General features: G+C 40.8%; 1 protein-coding gene across 21 annotated transcripts in view; it reads left to right on the forward strand.

Moving 5' to 3' along the window:
- The window catches only part of ST3GAL6 (ST3 beta-galactoside alpha-2,3-sialyltransferase 6), a 42,150-nt gene that overhangs the window by 16,994 nt on the left and 4,248 nt on the right, over positions 1-20,908 (forward strand). For 12 of the 21 annotated variants that reach the window (XM_021399695.1, XM_021399686.1, XM_021399662.1 and 9 more), the window contains 8 exons: positions 821-920; positions 1,757-1,825; positions 3,201-3,278; positions 6,713-6,816; positions 7,322-7,385; positions 15,303-15,398; positions 16,995-17,181; positions 18,256-18,393. In XM_021399695.1, coding sequence (XP_021255370.1) covers positions 832-920; positions 1,757-1,825; positions 3,201-3,278; positions 6,713-6,816; positions 7,322-7,385; positions 15,303-15,398; positions 16,995-17,181; positions 18,256-18,393 — 825 coding nt within the window. In that variant the 5' untranslated portion in view covers positions 821-831. The remainder of the gene's footprint in view (positions 1-820; positions 921-1,756; positions 1,826-3,200; positions 3,279-6,712; positions 6,817-7,321; positions 7,386-15,302; positions 15,399-16,994; positions 17,182-18,255; positions 18,394-20,908) is intronic. The other 9 variants (XM_021399740.1, XM_021399733.1, XM_021399664.1 and 6 more) reach the window with 1 other exon arrangement.

The raw sequence follows: 20,908 nt of genomic DNA on the forward strand, positions 1-20,908 counted from the left end.
AAACTTCTGGTATTTCTCTGGTTTTGTTTTACTAATCTGTGCGGTGAGGTGAAAACTTGACTTGAAAAGCAAACATTTTCTCTGCTGTTTCTCCAAAACTTACCAGTTCCTAAGTGCTTTCCACTGATGGGGTCCTAACTTCTCTCCCTTGCTTTGCTGTACACAAATGTAGCATTCTTCTGTTATTAAGCAGTGAAGCCTGGCCTGTGTCAGAAGTTGGAGAATGAGCAGGAGATGAGAGTGTGAGCAGGCAGCTTCAGTGCAGCTTTAAATGACCAAAACCAGACTTTAAGAATATTCAGTAGTTCTTCAGAAGCCAGCAGCAATTCGTGGCAGCTTCATTGGCGTCAGCCTATCTGCATCCTGCAGAGTGTGCGTGCTGGTTTGGCTGTGTAATTATGAAAAAGACAGTGGGTGGGGTAAGAAGGAAGAGAACAGGTACATGCGAAGGCTAACTTCTGTCCCGAGAGGCTGATTTCGTTGGGATGCCAGTGGACAGAGCAGAGCTCCTGCTCTGACACACCTCTGGAAGAGCCTGTCTTTCTACACAGTCTTCAGAGAGAACCTGGAGTGAGCCTTTCTCAGTGTTCGTGTTACTGTTCAGAGAAAGTGCGTGTGTTCGTTGCAGAGCAGCGTTCAACTCCCATCACTGGGACTCAGTTTGAGAAATCAAACTGCAGTGATCCCCTGTCAAATTTGTGATGGTGGAGAATGGCTGTAATAATAGTGGTTTCCTTTCGTAGGTTGCAAGATATTTCATGAAAGTTCATTTTGATATTGTAACTTGGATTTAAATTTCTTGTTTTCTGTCTTATTCCAGGTCTACCAGTCATGAAACGAATCCTTCTGTTTTTCATCCTGGCTGCTGCTGTTATGTATGGTATATTGCATGGAAATCTGTGGAGGAATAACTTCTACTGGTATGGTGACACTTCATTCGCTTATAGTGCAAATATCCTCATGGCTGTATGAGATATGTGGCAGATATGTGACATATGGTTAGTTGCTGTGTTGCTGAACAGTTGTCTATGAGTAATTGATAAAAGGGATGATTACTGTGGGTGTATGTGTTTTTTGTGTCTGTTTTTTCTTCTGATATGTGTTCTTTGTTTTTGGTTTTGCTTTTTTGTGGGTACAATGAGGGAATGAACGTGACTTTTCTGTCCTGTCACCCTTCCTCTCATGTCCTTTTTAAGCCTAGCAGAGAACATGAAGCTAGATTTATGGAGAGTTAAAGTCTTCAAAGATAGGAAGCCACTCTGAGTTCCATGAATATAGGTGCTCATGTGATGAGAGAGGTCTTATCTGCGCATCGTGTGTCTGTGTTGTGTCCACTCCTGCCTCATATGTTTAGTGTTAGCTTGCTGCCATAGATAAATGACATGAGAGTGACCTACCCCCCGCATGAGAATGAATATCTGCATGTGGAGTGAGCACCTTCTTGCAAAGCTGAAGCTTACCAAGTCCTATAGGTAAAATTCTGGAAGGTGAGCCCTTGCTGTCTCCAGGGCACACAGGACAGGTGGCCTGGGACCCACACGTATTGCAGAAGTTGAGTTTCCTTTGGACTTTGCATTGGTATGACCAGGGCTGACAGTTGTGTTTGTGTTATGAAGACTATAGTGATGGCTTTTAACAGTAGTGTTTGGCGTGCTTGTGTTTATCTTACTTAGAGCATACAGTTGATGAAAATGGCTCTCTATTGTGGTTTCTGTATATAGCAAACCTCAGTGTTACACCATTTCCCCTTTTGCAGGATTAGCTTTTATGGACAGACTTCTTCTGTGAGGGGTCCTTCTTCCAATGAGGCTAGTGGAGTTACCCAGTAAGTTAAGCAGCTGAGTGTTTTTTGTGTGTAGTCTTGTTTTTGTTTTTGTGCTGTTGTTGTTTTTTTTTTTTTTTTTCTTCTGGTTTTTGGGCAGATGGGAGGGAGTGAGTTAAAAATCCATAGCCTCAGTTCAACTGGTCTTTGTATAACTGTGCCCATGGAGTGGTATGAACATAATTGTAGCATGTCTGGCAGAAAAGATCGTAGAATCGTTTTGAGTGGGAAGGCACCTTTCATGGTCATCTAGTCCAGCTCCTCTGCAATGAACAGGGACTTCTACGGCTAGATCAGGTTGTTCAAAGGAATTTGCCCTGTCATTATTTCCAGTGTTTGTTTAATATTTATGGCCACTTAACTGTGGCTATCTGTAGCAAGCAGAAAGTTGTCGAAAGGATATTTGTTTACAGCTTCCAAACTTCAGCAATTCAGAATTATATGTGAGTTAAAATTACAGCTGTGAGGGCAACATGTGCTTGATTTTAGGAAATCAGAGGTGTGGTTCATTTGTGTGATATGCAATTGCTTGTATAAGCAAATCCTGCACTGGTAAATTCCTGCAATTAGGTTTATGAGACTAATGACAGTATGTGCTAAAACTTGAAAGAAGGTCTCCGTTACCTCTGAAGCTATCTTGCAAAATGCTGTCTGTGAGGTTGATGCTGGAAAGCAATGAGCTGACCAGGTGATCCATTTCACAGGATGCTTTCTTGGTGTCAGTATTCACATGACAACTTGAGGTTACTGAAAGCAATTAACCTTAATGGTCCGTATGACTTGTGGCTCTAATGTGATGTTTTCATCCTTCTGTTCCTAATGCAACCCAGATGCAGGCTTTGCTCTCTCTGAACTTTACCCTCCCTTCTGGGCTTCATATTGTCCTTAAAGAAGTTAAAGTGCCAAGATGGGAATGTGCTTAGAAATATAAGTCTTAGCTTTCTAGCCTCATTATGAGGGAATGACTTATCTGCATGTAATTTAATTTTCCTTGAAGCACCCTACGTGGTTCCCCTCTCCTCGCTGAGGAGTGCTGGTACAGCTCTCTCATAGGCTGCAGGGGTCATTCAGCTGAGGTGTCCTGCTTCTCTCCAAGTAGGTCTGAGGTCTAACCTCTGCTTATGGCGGCTTTAAGTGCTGCCTAGCAAGGGAGGCTTTGGGCCCTTGGAGCAGTGCTGTGCGATAAAAGCCTTACTAGTAACAATAATCGTGCCACAATCAGGAGGACCCATCTTCATGGTACTAACAGAGGCCAAGTTTTCCCATTTGCATGGTGTTAACTCAGTAATGATCTTGCTAGTTTTGGTTATCCAAGTTTCCCTACCTTGTTGCCACTATCCATTACTCTTGCTATTTCTTTGAAATTCTTCTCTTGTAGGCTGCCACCTACGGCTGTGGAGAGAAGGAATGCACTAGACACTTGTCTTCTGAAACCAGCGTTTGAATCTTTACTGGAGTGAGTACTCTGTGAGAAGGAGTGGAGAGGTGGAAAGGTGGTGCTGACTTAGGTAGAAATATTCGTTATTTACATGTTCTGGACTATTTCACATTTTTATTTTTGTAAGTACATCTTCTGAGTTTGTGTTCATTTTTGTTTTTTTCCTGGCTGTGGCAACACAAATTGTTTAGCTTGTCATTGTTCCACATCGGAGAGATACAGCACAAATAACTTAATTTTCTCTTGTATATATTGCATAAATAAATACGTTGCATAAATAAATACAGTTAGTGTATTGCAACTAGTAACAGTGAAACTACTTTCTTGATCAAAATACAAGCCCTTGCCCCCCCACATCCCGTTCATGCTTTTCTCATAGAAGAAACATTCACATCCAAGACTAAAACTCAGTTATTTTGCTATTAAGAGCCTTGAATTAAGATTAAGGTTTTCTTGATAGCTAAGCACTTCTTTAGCAACCAGGAGCCAGAGAAGTTTTGCAAGTCTCTTCCTTTTTTTTCCAAAGAGAAGAGTATGGAATGTGCAAAAATTCATTCAGGCTTCAATGAAATAAGATTTTTTTTCCCCGTAATTTTTAGTGGATTTTTAATTTTAGTGGAATTCCATTTTTATGGAGCTTGGAGTAGTTCATGGCTTTGTTCCTCTGAATGCTGTTGAATTGCATGTAGCTGTCCTTTGCTTTAAGATAACAAAGGAAGCTTCCCATGAGTAAGAAGCATTCAACTGAAAAGGAGAGCTTCGACCCAGAACAGAGGACATGTCTGATCACAGAAGTGCATCCAAGATGTCTGTGAGGAAATGCTGGGAGTTTTTGTTATTAGATAAGTGTGTCTTAAAGATCAAAGAAGTACTGCAGGAGCAGAAGCAGACAAGACGTATTGTTGGCTTTGACTTTGTGTTTCATCTGAGCAAACGTTGAGTGTGGCCTCGAGAAAAGCTCAGGAAAATGTTTTGATCAAGTTGTGGCCAAAGGACACTTAAAATATACTATTACTACTTTTTTTTCTTTTAACGTCCTTTTTGTATACAAGAAAACAGAACTTTGATTTGGTGCTATTATTGTTTTAAGGAATATTCAAGATCCTGAGCTTCTCCTCCTTCAAAGCTTGCTATCCCTTAGTTTCTGGGTCTTGGTTAATTGCTTGGCCCAGAGAGACTGTCTGAGGTTCCTTGCCTGCTGCGTTCCAAGGCCGTCCTGGTGACAGGCGCAACAGAATAGATCTACTGCTGATCAAGGAGGCAGGGAAGAACTTGGAAATGCTCACTCCTCTTCTGGAGGGAGGTTCAGAGTGAGAACTGAATATCTTGGATATTTCCATAGCTCCTTTACAGGGATAGCTTGTGTGAGCTGAAGATCTGGTCTGTGCACTTTATAATAGCCTAAGGAGGTTCAAGGGGTGACTAACTTGGCCAAATTATTTATTGGAAAAGAACCAGAGCTAGAAGAGTGAGAATTAAGAATCCCTTAGCAGTAGGTAAATTATTTATTATGGCTAAGCTTACCAGCTGCTTTCAAACTGCAAGGCAAGTTATTAATTTAGTATGGACATTTAATGCATAATGTCTCAAAGTTAACTGATCTGCTTGGTTAACCTATAGCCCAGTTTTAGGTGTGTAGAGTAGTTTTTGTTTTTATTCTCACATACCTTCCGGATATGTGGAACTTAAAGAATGAAACACTTGATTTGAGAGACTGTTAGAGGGAGCTGTGTGTGCTTATACAGCTATTAATATTCTTAATGGAGTAACAAGTCATGTGCTGGCTGTGGGTGTTTGTGGTCAACACTCAGTTTTTCTCCCTGTAGCTGCATACTTAAGTGTTTACATTTTAATGTAAGACCTAGTATGCAGGATCATTGAAAAGCCAGCTACTTCAATGAGCACAAGTTGACTTAACTATGAGGTGAATCTGAGGGCATGGTAGCATGTGGCAGGATTTGGATTGATTCATTCATTTGGCTTGATTTTTGGCAGATAGGGTAATAGTGCCCCTTTCCTGCTGTAAAATAACCCTTGGCTGTGGCTACTGTCTTTTGAAGAGGTGACCTGTTCTTGATCTTGCATACATCTTGATGCCCTCCTGTTCCAGTTTGCAGGAGGAATGTGTTTTTTGAGGGAAATCTTGTGATTCCCATGCACTGTGCTTCCCAATGCAGAGCAATTGTGGCACACATGGAATGGGCTCCTTTCAGACAGTGCTACGTCACAAGGTGCGCTGCAGGAGCACCCTATATGGGTGGGACCCTCCTAGTGTTAGTCCAAACCAAAATATCTGAGGAGTGTGTAACCTGAACATGGAAACTACTTACCTTTTTGCTGGAGGGATCTACTCTTCTTGCCCCCAACTACTTAATAAAGTCAACACAGCCATAAAGTGACCCTTATTTGGAATGAGTGCACTTCTCCTGAAGAAACCAGCTTATTTGAGATGATATTTTAAAGTTATAATATGGGTGCTGCTCTAAAAGTAATGCCTCCTATTTTAGTATGTTGGCCGATGCTGTCAGAGGCGGATGTTGGTGGGATGGCAGTAGAGGCTGAACCTTCCCGCCAGTGTTCCCTTACATGTTGTTGCCAAGTGACAGATGGCAGCAGAGGGGCGGTCTGACAGAATGGCATCTGACGTGGGAGTGGATAAGAAGCAAAGGTGTGGAATTGAATTCCTCCATCTGGAAAATAATGGTCCCCACTGACCTTCACTGACACTTGCTGAACATTTCTGGAGACCAAACAGTGGATGTGAGCACAGTAAGGCAGTGGGGGGTACATTTCAGCACTGGTCACCTCAAGTGGAGATTTTGACAAGCGCAGCATGCAGGCTCATGTTCATCACTGGTGAAATTGGATAACTAATGGTGATGACTGTTGAAAAATATTGTTTTGTAGCTGAGAATTTTCTCTATCAGATAGTGTTATTGTGCTCTTTGTATCTGAAGTTTCCATGGAAATTATCAGGAGGCATTACTTTTGGAGTGACCTGCCTCAAATCCTGTCCTTTCTTATTTAACTGCCATATGTAATAATAATTTTCATGTTTTTCTTGCTGTCTCTATTGCTTTTTTCTTCAGCGTGATAATTTACTTTTTATACCAGAAGTAACTCGTTGTCTTACTGGGTTACAGTTTCTATCAAGTTTGCTGTCTCATGGTGTGAGCTCTTTGACTGCACAGAATTTTAATGAATTTACATAACTTATTAGCAGAGAGGGCCTTTTATCTCACTCCCTGTAGAATTTTTCATCATAAAATCTTCCCTTTTCTGTCACCTGCTTTCTTTCCCTGTGATCATTAGTTTTCATTTAAAACTTGATGATACTTATCTGTTTCAAGCAGGATAAGAAAGAATTTTTAAAAGCAACTACAGGAATTATTAGCTTATTCAAATATACCATGTGGCTTTTTGAAACTTTTTGTTTTTTTTCCCTTCACTAGTGTTGACAAAATATACCCGTTCCTGTGTGCCAATGATTTTATCAGAGTGGCGGAGTTCCATGGAAGTGATAAGTTCGAGCTACCTTATGGAATAAAGAGAGCAGGTTTGTGTTCCCTGTGTAGCTGTATTTTAAATGGAAACACCTCCATGTCATGTAAGGCTATCTCAGTCTCCGGGCCTGGTATTTCCTTTTCACTCAAGTTAGTGTTTTTGGGGGACACCTACAGACACGTAATGGTTTTGTTTCATTTCTCTGACCTCATACCTTCTGGCTCTTATCAAATGAAATGCTGCAGGGAAGCGACTTCTCCCTCTTGTGAGACAAGCTTCAAAAAGGTGGGAGTGAGGGAGGGTAAAGTTTATTCAGCTTCCTTTCATTGGTAGGTGGGATGAAGTGCTGAAGTTATTTAGCTAGTGCTTTGCTAGGGAAAACTTTGGCTGAGTGAGAGTGAAGGGATTCAATTAGAACACCAAAGCTGATCAGGGTCCAGAGTCCTACTGAGGTAAACTATTGTGTCTGAAAACGCTTGGTCAAGTTGACATACTGACTTTTTGACTGCAAAGCACTGAGTATTTTCATTAAAATCTTCTTTATGTTTGCTTTCTAGAACAGTTTTTTCGTTTAGCCCTTTCAAGACTGCAAAACTGTGGACTGTCCAACAAAGAAGACAGGTGAGATATTTTTCTTCTACTGGTTTTGTTCTTTGCATTTTCAATATTCAGTTTTTATCTGAAAAGTGATGTCAGTGATGTTATCCTGAATTTGTTTAAGTTTGGTACAATGCAAATCTAACCTACTGTGTCCAAGCAACATATAACTGATTCCAAGGTTTAAATAAGTTTAGTTTTAAACAATTATAGCACCAACATTCAAAAATAATTTTTTCAGCGAGGGAGCTTAAAATTCTAGATTTTTTTTTTCCTAAGTGCATTAGGAATTTGCTATCTGAACCCACTTCCAGCTTTCTCTAGTCTTTCTATACTCAAGGAAAGTGAAACTTAAACCCTTAAAAATTGCATGCCATCTCTTTTGAAGTCATTACCCGATGTAAGTAGATTACTTTTACCGTCTTTGCGTAACTTAAATATTTTCAGAAGACTGGAGATTGACTGTTTCTTAGAAATCTTACCCAAATTCCCATGCTACTGCATCTGCTGTCCTGGTGCCAACACTTACTCATATGTATGTTCTGCTTCCCTTTCCCATAAATGACTGTATTGTGTTCCCAAAGGAGACTTATGCAGCCGGGAAGGATCTTTCCTGGCAGTTTGGGAGTAACCAGAGTTTGGCACAGAATGGAGCATGCCCTTGATAACTCATTTTCCATTTTTTAGTTTGTCTTGCTTAAATCTTGGATGGAAGCCACTTCTGCTAAGATTTTTTGTTTGGATCTTTTTTGAAGGTTGCCTTTTTTGTGTATATGTATGTTTTCTCTTGTTAGTTTTTGTTTGCTTTTTGAGGTAGGGTAATAGGGTTGGCAAGTTTACTAAAATTATGTGTTTACCAAATGACGCAAATGATTTCTTAGACTTGCAGTCAAGCAAATCATAGAATGACTTGGGTTGGAAGGGACCTTAAAGATCATCTAGTTTCAAACCCTCCCTGCCATGGGCAGAGTTGCGAACTACTACCTCAGGCTGACCAGAGACCCATACAACTTGACCTTGAACACCTCCAGGGATGGGGCATCCACAGCTTCTCTGGGCAGCCTGTTCCAGTGCCTTTCCACTCCCTAAATAAAAAAAAATCCAACTAATATCTAATGTAAATCTCTCCTCTTTTAGTTTAAAACTGTTCCCTCTTGTCCTATCACTATCAGACTGTGTAAAATGTCAGTCTTCTTCCTGCTTATAAGCTCCCTTTAGGTACTGAAACGCCACAATGAGGTCTCCCTGGAGCCTCCTCCAAGCTAAACAAGCCCAATTCCATAAGCCTGTCCTTGTAAGAGAGGTGCACCAGCCCTCTGATCATCTTTGTGGCCCCTCTCTTGACCCATTCCAACATCCCCACATTTTTCTTGTGCTGGGGGCCCCAGGCTTGGACACTGTACTCCATATGGGGCCTTGTGAGGATAGAGTAGAAGGGGACAATCACCTCTTGTCTTCCTGCTGGCCCAGGATCATCTCTTTTGATGCAGCCCAAGATACTGCTGTTCTTCTGGGCTGCAAGTGCGTGCTGCTGGCTCATGTCCAGTTTTTCATCCATCAGGACCCCAAGTCCTTCTCTGCAGGGCTACTCTCAATGAATTCTTCTCCATCTGTATACATGCTTGGTGGGACTGCCCTAATCCATGTGTAACGTCTTGCACTCGGCCTCTTTTAATCTCATTAGGTTCACGTGAACACACTTTTCAGGCTTGACCAGGTCTGTTTTGGATGGCATCCTTTACTTCTATTGTATCAATTGCACCACTCAGCTTGGTGTTGTCTGCAGGCTTGCTGAGGGTGCGCTTGATCCCACTGTCTATGTGGGACCAATAAGTATAATAATATAATAATAAAGATACTAAGGAGTAGTGGTTCTTTGGGGGGATACCACTCATCACTGGCTTCCACCTGGACATAGAACTGTTGACCTCAAACCTTTTGCTAAGACCATCCAGCCAATTCTTTATCCATCGACTAGTCCACTGTTCAATTCCATATCCCTCCAATTTAGGGATAAGGATGTACTGTGAGACTATGTCAAAGGTCTTGCAGGAGTCTAGGTATGTGACATCAGTTGTCATTCCCTGGTCCATTGATGCCGTCACTCCATCATAAAAGGTCACTAGGCTGGGCAGACACAATCTTCCCTTGGTGAAGCTGTGCTGGCTGCCTTGGATCACCTCATCACCCATGCACCATAACATAGCCTCAAGGAAAATCTGCTACATTATCTTTCCAGGCACAGAGTTGAAGCTCACCAGCCTGTAGTTCCCTGAGTTTTCCTTTTTCCCTTTCCTAAAAATGAGAGTGATGCTTCCCTTTTTACAGTCATCAGAGACTTCACCTGACAGCCATGACGGTTAAAATATGATGGAGAGTTGCCTGGCAACCACATTAGCCAGTTCCTTTGGGACCCTGGGGTGCATGTCCTCTGGCCCCACAGACTTGTACACGTTCAGTCTCGTGACATGGTCTTGGTCTTGCTCTTATAGTGGGAGTGACTCTGCTCCCCCCAACCACCACCCAAAGACTTGAGGATGTGAGAGGCATGGGAAGCCTGACTGCCAGCGAAGACCAGGACAACTCGCTGAGTACTTCAGCCTTCTCCATGTCTGTTGTAGCCAGTTCTCCCTTTTCATTTATGAGAGGTGGGGGGGGGATAGGCTGAAAAACTGCCTTATATTGAGATGATGTGCAGAATACTTAATACAGTTGGATGCAAATAGTGCTGAGTTTGGCTGTACTTGGCTTTTTGTGTGCTTTTTTTATTTCAGTCAAGGAGGTAAAACAGAAGATTGTTGCTTCGAATCAAATATGAGGGTCACATTTAATTAAACTTAGGTGCAATTTAAACAGTAACTGGTGTTCAAACCCAGAAGTTGTCATGTTTTTAATACTCATATTTCCTTTTCTTCACCTCCTGTACTCTCCTGTACTCCTTTCTTCCTTTGTGTTTAGTACTGAATTCTAGGATGTTTGAATTTACTTTCAAGTTCAGAAAGATAGGGGGAAAAACAACCAGCAAAAACATTAACCCGACACCTATGCTCTAACACGAGTAGGATAATTGGATGAACTTGTACAGAAGTGACTGAGAGAGGCTAGTCTTGAACGACAGTGCCGAAGGTTGTATTAGAAATCTACTGAAATCACAAGTTCAGCCCTAATAATTTTGGCTGTAACAAACCTTGTATACAGTATAACGTCTCTTAAATTGAACCATCTGCCCTGTTATCTCAAGAGTAAAGTGATACTTTGAAAATAGATTCTTCATTTGAAATAGAAGTATATTTAGAATTTCTGGGAAGTGTGATTCATTTTAATAAAAGTAATGTACCTGAGTTGGTACTGAAGGAAAACTGCAGTAGTGTAAATTCATTGAATGTTCAGTGACAACTTTCAGTGTGTTTGTTTTTAATCATTTTTTGTATACAGCACTGATGTAGTATGAATCACTGTAGGGAAAAAGAACTTTTAAATACACATTTAATCAATATACAGTGCTTTTACATAGGAAACACTGTGGGAATTGATCCTAACCATATTATTCAGCAGTAGAATTATCAGGCAGTTCTGTATTGCTGTCATTTAATTCTCTATTCTTGACAGAATAGAAACTGAATTTTCCTGTAAACTTTTTTGGGATGTGGACCCCACTTAAAGTATTTTTACAGGCATTGGGCTGCTAATATGAACATCAAATGTGTGTACGTGAGCTGTACTTGTGTGCAATGTTAGAAAAACCACATAGTTTGCTACAAAGGATTTTTTTCTGGAAAGTGCAGTTTTTTAATCTTAGTTCAAAATCTGACTTTAAAGGTCTAGTTTTGCAAAGCTGTTCAGGAAGCCAGAGTGTCATGGTCTTCAGTAGAGAAGCCTGCAGGAGAAGGGTTTTCCGTGCTGAGAGTGTATCCACAGACTACCTTCCAAACGTGCTCCACCCATTCCTTTGCAAGTAGTCAGTGAGCATTCTTCAAGTTTATCAGCAGTAAATTCTTACAAATACACTTACACAACACTGAGTCAACAAGAAGTGACCTCTGCATCCTCCTTTTACCAAACAACCTCAAAGGAAATGATTTGCATTCTTCAACGGGCTACTGAGGGTGTATGGTAAAGCAGCTGAGGTCAAGATATTTTTTGTCATCATTGTTATTTTTTTTCTTTCCAGAAAAACAGGAATGCTGAGGATGCAGTCTTTTTTGCACTTGGAAGGCTACATTGCCACTGAACAGTAGCTTTCTCCTATGGGGCTAGGAAAATGTTTCTTCACCATGTAAACAAAATACGCAAATTAATGCCTGACCTTTAAGCTAAGAGACTCTTGTACACAATGTGAATAGAGGGGATTGAGTGATTGTTGTAGGTATTATGTTTTGGTGTTAGAGATCAGTTACTGTGCCATTTGCATCAGAATCTGTGTGCGCACTACATAGATATCCTGCACCTAAGTGTAATCCCTTTGTCACCCAAACCATTGCTTTATCTGAGATGTTAATCTTTTTCCTTAAATATTTGGGCTTGTGTTCGTAATCTGGATCTCTAGGTATTTCAGTTCATTTTACTTCTTGTATAGCATGCTTGATGTCATCTAGGGACATCAGAATTTACTTCTCATTAATTTATTAATGTGGAGAAAAGATGAGCATTATTTTCTTTTTCTTAATATGAAAACACAAAAAAGGAAACTTCAAGAAATGAGACAGGTAAAATATCTGGGAGTAAAAATTTGCTGAAAATCAGTAGTTCACTTCTGTAATCTGCAATAAGTAGAAATCAGTTTAAGTCATGTATCTTTGAATACAGTCCAGGCTTGCTACATGCTTTTCACCTCTATTTCAAAACAGGTTTCCTATACACTTATGTTCTGTTTTCATTGGTCTTAACATTCACACATGTGTATCAAGTGTGTCTAGTCTCTGAAATAAACAGTTTAGTTGCCTGCTTATCTGTGGACTCCGTTACTGTGGGTGTGGATCTATCATTGTAACTGGAAACACTCAAGTACTTAGGAGAAGCAGCAAAAAGGAGAGGATACTTCAGAAATAGTATGTTCTTGCCAAACTTCCTGTTTGAGTTGGCTGCCTTTAACTTCCTGGGCTTGACAGAGATTAAAAGGCGATTTCTCTAATTTGGGTATATCTCTGACTCCACAATGATGTGTATGAGTCATCATGAATATTTTACCTGCTTCTTGACTGTGATAGCCATTTCAGAAATTCACATTACCAACACTAGATGCACAATTGGTTATTTGAAGGCAATTGATAACATTTTTTTCAGTATTCATGTGTCTGAGAGTGCTGAGATGTGAAAGCCTTATCAAATGCCACATTTCAGACTTTCTCTGTCCGAGTAGTATTTCAGCTGTTAAAAAGCCACTAACGAGATGTGGTCTGCATCTCTCAGTAAGAAGAGGCAAATGGATTTGACCTGAGAGCACCTGCCCAGCTCTGAAGTCCCATTTTATTTTACCTCCTTGCTCTGAACACCCTGCTACATCACAGCTGTACAGTGTAAAGTGGACAAACTGAAGAGCTGCTTGCTTTTACACCAGACTGGAAGACATTATTTCAATAGGTGTCATCTGAAATCTGGGAAGCCTGTTATAGGTAGGACGGATATAGTGAAGAAGCTTCTTAAATTGTTACTTTGGCCAAAAGTAGGAAGTTACTTAGTCTAAGAGATCATTTAAAATTCATCTACAAAGGACAGAACAAGCAGTGCAGCTTCAAGTAACTTCTTGTCTGCTTGCCATGGTCAGAATAATAGGAATCACCTATTTAGGTTTGTAACCTGTAGGGTTTGTACATCACAGTTACCCAGCTGCAGCCCAGATGACTGAAATGCAATGTTTTTGGGACATGCTGTAAATGACAGAAAAGCAAGATGTGCTTTTCTCATCTTTTCCCCATTTCACCTTAATCACATAGATTATGGGTTTTATATGGTTTTCCTTTTCCCCTCCTATTTCTCCTTCCTGCTTCTTCTGTGCCCTAGGGTCTTGCATTGAGCTCTGTGGTGTAATTGCAAGTAACAAAGCTGAAAGGGTAACTTCTGCTCCCTTCCTCCCACTGTAATAATTGCAGGAGTTCATCTACACTCATTGCAAGTTCATCTGCATGCTTTCTCAGGGTATGATGTAACTAGATTGAAACAACATTTTGAAAATCAATGAGCTGAAGCAATCCTGGAGTAGAGGGAATGACTTTGGTGGTAGAGGGAATGGGCGTACTGAGGACAAGAGAGTGCAACAGGTTCTACCCCTCTGGTTGCGGGGTACCAAGTCATGTGGAATTGTGGCATTAGGTGGAGATCTTTTTCTTTTTGTGAGCTGTTGGCATCTCCTAAGCTGTTTAGGAGACTGGAGAAAGGTATGCCGGCTTTTTCTGGTATCGTTCCACTTTCAGAGCTGTGTTTAGTAGGCTGGATTTTGTTGGATGTGCGTGTAGTGATTCAGAGATATTTAACAACGTGATCAAAGATGAATATAAAATATTCATGTAGTATGTGTATATACACTTAATTAAATAGGGGCAAATCCCTCTGCAGATGTGGTCCTAGAGGCAGCAAGTGAGAGCCTGCTGCCTCAGTATTTCTTTTGAAATGTGGCTATTTTAACAGTAGGCATTTATTTTCCTTTGACGTTTTTAATAAGCCTTAGGTTTTCAGCATTGATTTTGCTTCCAGTTTATTTTCCTTAGCTCATATGCAGTGCAGCTTAACTGTGTTAACAATTATGTAAGAAGTGTAGGGAACTGCACCGTCCATAGAGTGTGGATCTGGTCTAGAACAGTCTGTTTTCACTGCTGTTTAATAGCACGCTCCTCAACTGAGAAAAGTAAGTTGGACTGTCTGAGGATTCTGTATAAAGTGCCATACTGAGCATTTAGCACAGGTTACAGTATTCTTTATTGTGATCCCTGGCAGTAAGAAACGACACAGAGCCTTTTTCTTGTTTGAAGAACCATAGGAGTTGATATCCGGTGTTTAGGACGGCAAACATTCTGTGAAGGCTTCCTGAGTGAAATAAGACCAAGCCTGTCAGCTCTTCTTTGGAAAGCAAAGCACACCTTCTGCTAGCGTTGAAATGTGCAGTAGAGAGCAAAAGATACCATTAGAAGATAAGGGACAACTTCTAGGAAAATTTTACTGTTAGACTTCAATTTCATTAGTATAGCACCTCTGTTTACATTGTTTTTACATATGCTTTCTAGCTGTGAACATATCTTAAATTCAGAAGGAAGGATTTTGACTGGATGTATCATGAAATCTAATTTGTAGCTCAGTGTTTTATATACCTAGAATACTGTCTGATTTGAATTTAGTCATATAAAAGTATGTAGTTTTTATCAAACGCATCCCTATTATGTGCATTTCAGCACATTTAAGCAAGTTTAGATGACACTTCATAAGCGAATGGAAAAAATTCAACATGTGAAGAGCCATGACATGTCATTGGTCTAAGGTTTTTTACGTGTTCCGTTCAGAGGTTTGCAAGGTAAATTGTGAACCTAAATCTTCCCACTGTAGCTTTCCTTGGAGGTCTCTAGAGTTGTGGAGTTGTACGATATTGCAGGAACATCACAATTTGAGTTAGTTTTCCAGACATGCTGTATCCCAGTGAGAACAATTTGAAGTGTTGTGGCAGATAGTTTACTGAATGGCACCCGCTTCACAATCTGGTTGTGTTCAGTAAGCTACTGGAAAACAGCGTGTAAATTCTGTTTTATAGAGGAGCAGCCACTTTCTGACTTTTGCAGCCCCTGAAATAATGCAGCCATACTCTGAAATATTAGTGAATGAAACAGGATTGAGACGAGGAGTGTCCAAGATACAGCACAGATAAACACATCAGCTATGTGCTCATGAGACAAATATATTCATCGCAGTATAAAAACATGAGGTGTAGTGCCTACCAATGTTCTGTTTGTTTCACAGTGTTGCCTGTCAACGGTGTGTTGTGGTCGGTAACGGAGGAGTACTTCGAAATAAGACGCTAGGGGGGAAAATTGACTCATATGATGTGATAATAAGGTAAACGGTATTTATTTTTCATTTTTTTCTACATATAGAGATTTAAAAAAAAAAAAAATATTGCAAATCAGTAGCTTTAGAGTCCAGCCCTGCCTCTTACCTCCCTCACCATGCCTGTCTTCCCTTTGCACTGGCACTTTCATCACTTGGAGTGGATTAAAAGTAATGCTGTGAGGTTCACCTCAAGGCACTCATCATCTAGAATATGATATCGAAGCTCGTTCCTTTTCCTCAAATGTATTGTCTCATACTGAAAGTACACCAGAGGATGCTGGGGTCTGAAGAAGGTTCAGAGTCCGGTTCAGAGAAAGTAAGGAAGTCTTAGAGAGGAACAAGCAAGAAAGGGGGGTGAATTCAAATGCCAAATTATCTGAAAACAGACTGGCTAATTTATAACAGAAACCAAGATAGTAACTAATCAAACAGTCTTTCTGCCAGCAGCTGCACTCTTTCAGCAAAATCTGAGCTGCCATTTCAGTTTCTGCTTCATTATTGTCTCAATCTTATTGTTATTGCTTTGCCATCAGTAATGGAAGGAAGATCCATTAATTATTTTGACCTTGTTTTCAAGTATTTGGATTTAATTCTTCAAATGCTCCCTTTAGATGCATCTACTCTTCTTAAAATTGAATTGCTAAATTGTTGAATTCTTGAAATTGAATCTATGTACGGCAGTGTTACAGACTTTAAAGCAGTTATCTCTAAAACCATAACTGCTTTGGAATTACAGTACCTATTTGTTTACTGTGAATGAACAAAAAAGAGATGTTTATATTCTGTATTTAAAACTTGTTCTGATTAAAACTTTGAAGTGTTCCTTTGTCTGCATGCCTTGTTTTGTAAACATTTGCTCCCAAGCAGCACACCTCCTATTTTGTGCAGTCAGTTGTATTGGCAGGAAGTAGGGTATAGAGAAACTGCTTGAGTGCTCCAAAGAATATGCAATGCAGCCACAAAACAAAATCTACAAGATGAAGAGTTAAACGCAGCCTCTTTGGCACCTCAGAGCAAAAGAGACTTTACCCACCTGCCTGCTCCTTACTAATCTGTTGTATTACAAAGCAGTGGCAACTGTGCAGGTACTTTTTAAAGAGAGGGGGAAAAAAAGCTGTAAGCGAAGATGAATGAGCATCAGGTATACAGTCATAATTGCTGTTACCATGTACTGTAGATAGTGAAAAGTATTAAGTCATTCTTAAATTGCCTCTTGTGGGACTCAAATCATCTAATGTTATGAATGGAGCAGTCAGTAATTCTCCAAGCCACGTATTCTCCTAGATCTTCTTCAGTTGCTGTGTTTGAGACAAAATCGGAAGGTCTTTTGTTCGAGTGATACACGATAAGCAATCGTACAGTTGTACTCTAAACCACCTTGGCTGAGTTCCTGTATGTGCTTGATTCTGCTGGGTGAGCGCAGGAGGCATCTGGTAACTGCTTGTCTGCCATGTAATGTGATAAGTGAATGCCAGGACACTGAACCCTTGCACACCTGGACATGCTGCCTGCCTTGCAGACTTTTGTGTGTGCCAACTACCACGCAGTAAGGATGCATGTCTACAGTAGTCACTGCAATTTCTGTGTCTCTGTTCTTTCCAGAATGAATAATGGCCCTGTTATAGGGTATGAAGAGGATGTTGGGAGAAGGACGACTTTCCGCCTTTCCTACCCAGAATCCATCTTCTCAGATCCGATCCACTACGACCCTAATACTACTGTCGTTATTATCGTCTTCAAACCACGTGACTTAAAGTGGCTTTGGGAGATACTAGGCGGTCAGAAAATAGTGAGTGGAATTACTTATGCATTTTTGCACTTGGCTTGCTACACATCTCTCCTGTGAGATGTATTTGGTTTGCTTTTAGCCTTAGCCCTACTGGCCGGGGACCATTCTGGATCTTAGTCTGTCTGCTCAGTTTCCCTTTCCGTTGTACGCCTCTGTCCTTTCTCACTCCCACATTTAATCAGTTCTTCACCCCAAAGCAGTTTTCTTCTTTGAAATTTCGTTTTATTCTCTTCTAGCACTACTTCATTTTCTAGCACAAATGCTCCAGCCATTTCCTTTGTTATTTTAGCCTGTGCACTTGGTGAAATTGTAGAATAATGTTGTCAGGGACCTCTCTTTGGAGGTCTTCAGTCCAAGCCTCTGCTTAAATAAAATGGAGCTGAGTTCAAAGCCATACCTGTTTCTGAGGGCTTTGTTCAGATAAGGTTTGATTATTTCTAGGGATATTTTTTACAACCTCTGTTTCAATGCTGCACTACTGTCACAGGAAAGGATTTCTCCTGAGCACTCAGGATCTGAGTGTAGTCCTGTCTTTTTTTTTCTTTTGTAAACCTCTACCAGTTGTTGGAAGATGAGATGAACAAACCTAGCCTCCTCATACCCTTCTTGCATTGCATGTCATGCTCTCTGGCCTCTTGTACTGATCTTACCTCTGATCAGTGCTCTGTTGTACCGGTATTGTGGGCAACTCAAAAGGGTGTTTATGAGACCACAGGCCGACACAGTACTTGAGAATGATTGCTTCTCTCTCGCTGCTCCCCATGCTCTTGTTAAAAGAGCCAAGTATATAGGGAGCGTTTGTTACCTCCAGGGCACGGTGATGGTGTGTGTTGTTGTTCATCGTGGATCTTTCTGCAAAGCCAGCCAACCAACCCAGCCTCTGGTGCTGCAGGGGATCATCCTGTTGCAAGAGCACAGTTTGGCATTTGCCTTTGAGCTCTGGAAGGTTCAACATTTATTTTCTTCTTCCTAAACCTCCTACCTTTGGACTTTGCTCTGGTTAGAATCAGAGTTGCAAAAAAATCAGTGGTTAAAAATAGCAGTTAATAACATGTATTTATTTGTCCATTACAGAGCGCTAAAGGCTTTTGGAAGAAACCAGCACTGAACATGATATACAAATCTAATCAAATCAGGATTCTTGATCCCAGCATCACCAGAAAAACAGCTTATGATTGGCTTCGTTTCCCAACAAGATTTCCGAAAAAAGAGGTAAGCTTTCTTGGTTTTTGCCTTTTAGTTGCATGCAACCAAAGAAGTAATTATTTCTTTATTATAGTGGACCATTAGAATATCATTTCAGGATCATTAGCTTGGGTTTAGATGATGCTCAGAGATGAAAAGCTGAGTTCAGAAGATGGCTAATCTTGTATGCTGAAACTGTCTTACAGATTCAATCGTTAGTATTAAATGAGACAACATTTGTAGGCAGATAATTCCTTTTACAGAATTGGGGAAACCAGACAGGCATTGGAACATGATGGAACTGTAGAAGCTCTAGAAATATTAAGAAGTTCTGAATTACTAAATGTAGAGATAAGGACCCTTTTCTTGTTTAAAAACAGAACAAAATCACCACCAACAAAAAGGCAAGGAGAGCCAGTAATTTTAACACTGCTGCAGTTTCATTCTGCTGAGGGTGGCTAGGGACTAGGGAGCAGCCCCACGCTATTGGCATGTATATAACAGCATTCTTGTACTCAGTGATTTGATGCCAAACATTGTAAGGGGTAAATCAACAATTTGGATATAAAAAATACGTTTTAACTTTTATCATCTGGCTGAAAGATGTTTTTGATGAAAGTTAAGGCTTCTGGTTGGAGAGCTCCTTTGTGCAGTCAGGACTGACCATGGACTGTGTAATGGAGATACTTGTACAAATACAGTTCCTTGGAGTCATGGTCATTACACACAGCTGCTTCATCAGGATTAGCTGCCACGTGTGGGAACTTCTGACAACTTGTTTGTGGAGTATCTACCACATGCTTGCCAGGGCTTCTTGGCATTTTAGTTCTTCAGCTGAGGATGAGAAGAGGGCAGCACAGAAGCTGGAGATTGATTAATCTCCTCAAGGGCCACAGAGCATCCCATGGCTTTCATGGCTTCAGAAGTCCGTTCGGTCAGTTCATGTGCTGCTCCCCTATCAGTGTGAGTAAAAGTAAGACCAGTGCTGTCATTAAGCCAAGCAGATGTGTGTGGTGTCCCAGAGCTAAAACAAAGGTGAAGGCTGCTCTGTCGCTTTGAACAAAATGCATGCTTTCTGCTCCTCTCCTGCTCCAAGCTGGAGCAGAGTATGTTCATGGTAGGATGTAGTTCCCCCTTTCTACCTCCTCCACTTGCTCCATCCTTTGGGGTTTTGGAGCCCATCATCCCAGGCAGCAGGAATGGCTGAGTTCAAGTCTTCAATTCTCTCATTTCACAGAGGTGTTTTGTGTAGCATGTCTGTGTGGCGCTGCCTTTGCTGTCCTGTGCTTCAGCCCCCTCTGCCTAGAGGAGGTGCCAAAGACAGTTGTTACTTTCCCTGCTGTCACTGCCTTTTCCATTAAGCCAAAATTATGTTCCCTGTTTGTGCATTTCTGCCTAGTCCAGCAAGTACTACTACTTCTGTATTAGTGACTATGATGGTATTAACTGAGCCAGGAAAAACAACTGTAAAATCAGATGTGAACAAATATCATTGTAAGCCAAGATATTGCTAGGGATACTTGAGTGGCAGTAGTTCTGCTGAGCAGAATCCACAGAAAATCAGTTTGCTTGATAAGGGTTTCTTTCTTTGCCATGGTTAAGGGTTTCCCTGAGGTTTGGTTGAACAAAAAAGCATGCTTAAAGCATGACAATGTATTTTAAAAGCAGTTTTGATTTTCATTAGTATATTCCTCTGGTAACTGTATGCTTATGATAGCCAGAGGTGAAGAGAGTTAGCTTGCAGCTGGTGATACTCCTGATATTTCCAACTAGCAGTAATCCTGACATGTAACATTCCTGTAATAATTTTGGGGTACTGATGGGTGCACCACAGAGTTATGCTATTGGCCCCTCTGAGGTGGAAGGCTGTTCTGCTGTTTGACAGGACCCCTGGGCAGTGGTGTGCATTTTAAGTTGATGTTATTGTATTTGGAATACTCTAGAAGTCATAAGTGTACTCCCCCCAAAATAACATAAAATACGGTAGTCCAATATTGTGGTTTTAATTAGGCTTACAGAACTGATTTTAGTAATGCTTTTTTTCTCCCAGGCTTTTGTTTCTATATCATACAACAGAAATATTTTTTTTTTTTTGTTACTGAATGCATTGACCTTTTCTCCACCCAGAATTTCCCGTTTCTGGTTTGTGTGCTTTGTTGTCAGAGGCAAATAAACTGAGCCTTGAGTAAAAGTTGAAAACAGGATGTGTTTTTTTTTTTTTTTTGCTCAGCTGGGATTTGACTGCAACTACTGGAAGTGTTCAGCTCATTTAGTCTCTGATTGGATTCACAGAATCATAGGATCACTAAGGTTGGAAAAGACCTCCAAGATCATCTAATACAACTGCCACCCATCCCAAGCATGCCCATTAATCACGTCCCTCAGTGCCACATCTACATAGCTCTTGAACACCTACAGGGACAGTGACTCCACCATCTCCTTGGGCAGCCTGTGTCAATGCCTCTGTTTTAGCCAAGACAGGCATGTCTGGCTAAACATTTTGGCCATTTATGGGGACTTTTTCCCTCTGAAATTCTTCACT

Source organism: Numida meleagris, chromosome 1 (genome assembly GCF_002078875.1).
Source record: "Numida meleagris isolate 19003 breed g44 Domestic line chromosome 1, NumMel1.0, whole genome shotgun sequence".
In the NCBI taxonomy this organism is placed as follows: Eukaryota; Metazoa; Chordata; class Aves; order Galliformes; family Numididae; genus Numida; species Numida meleagris.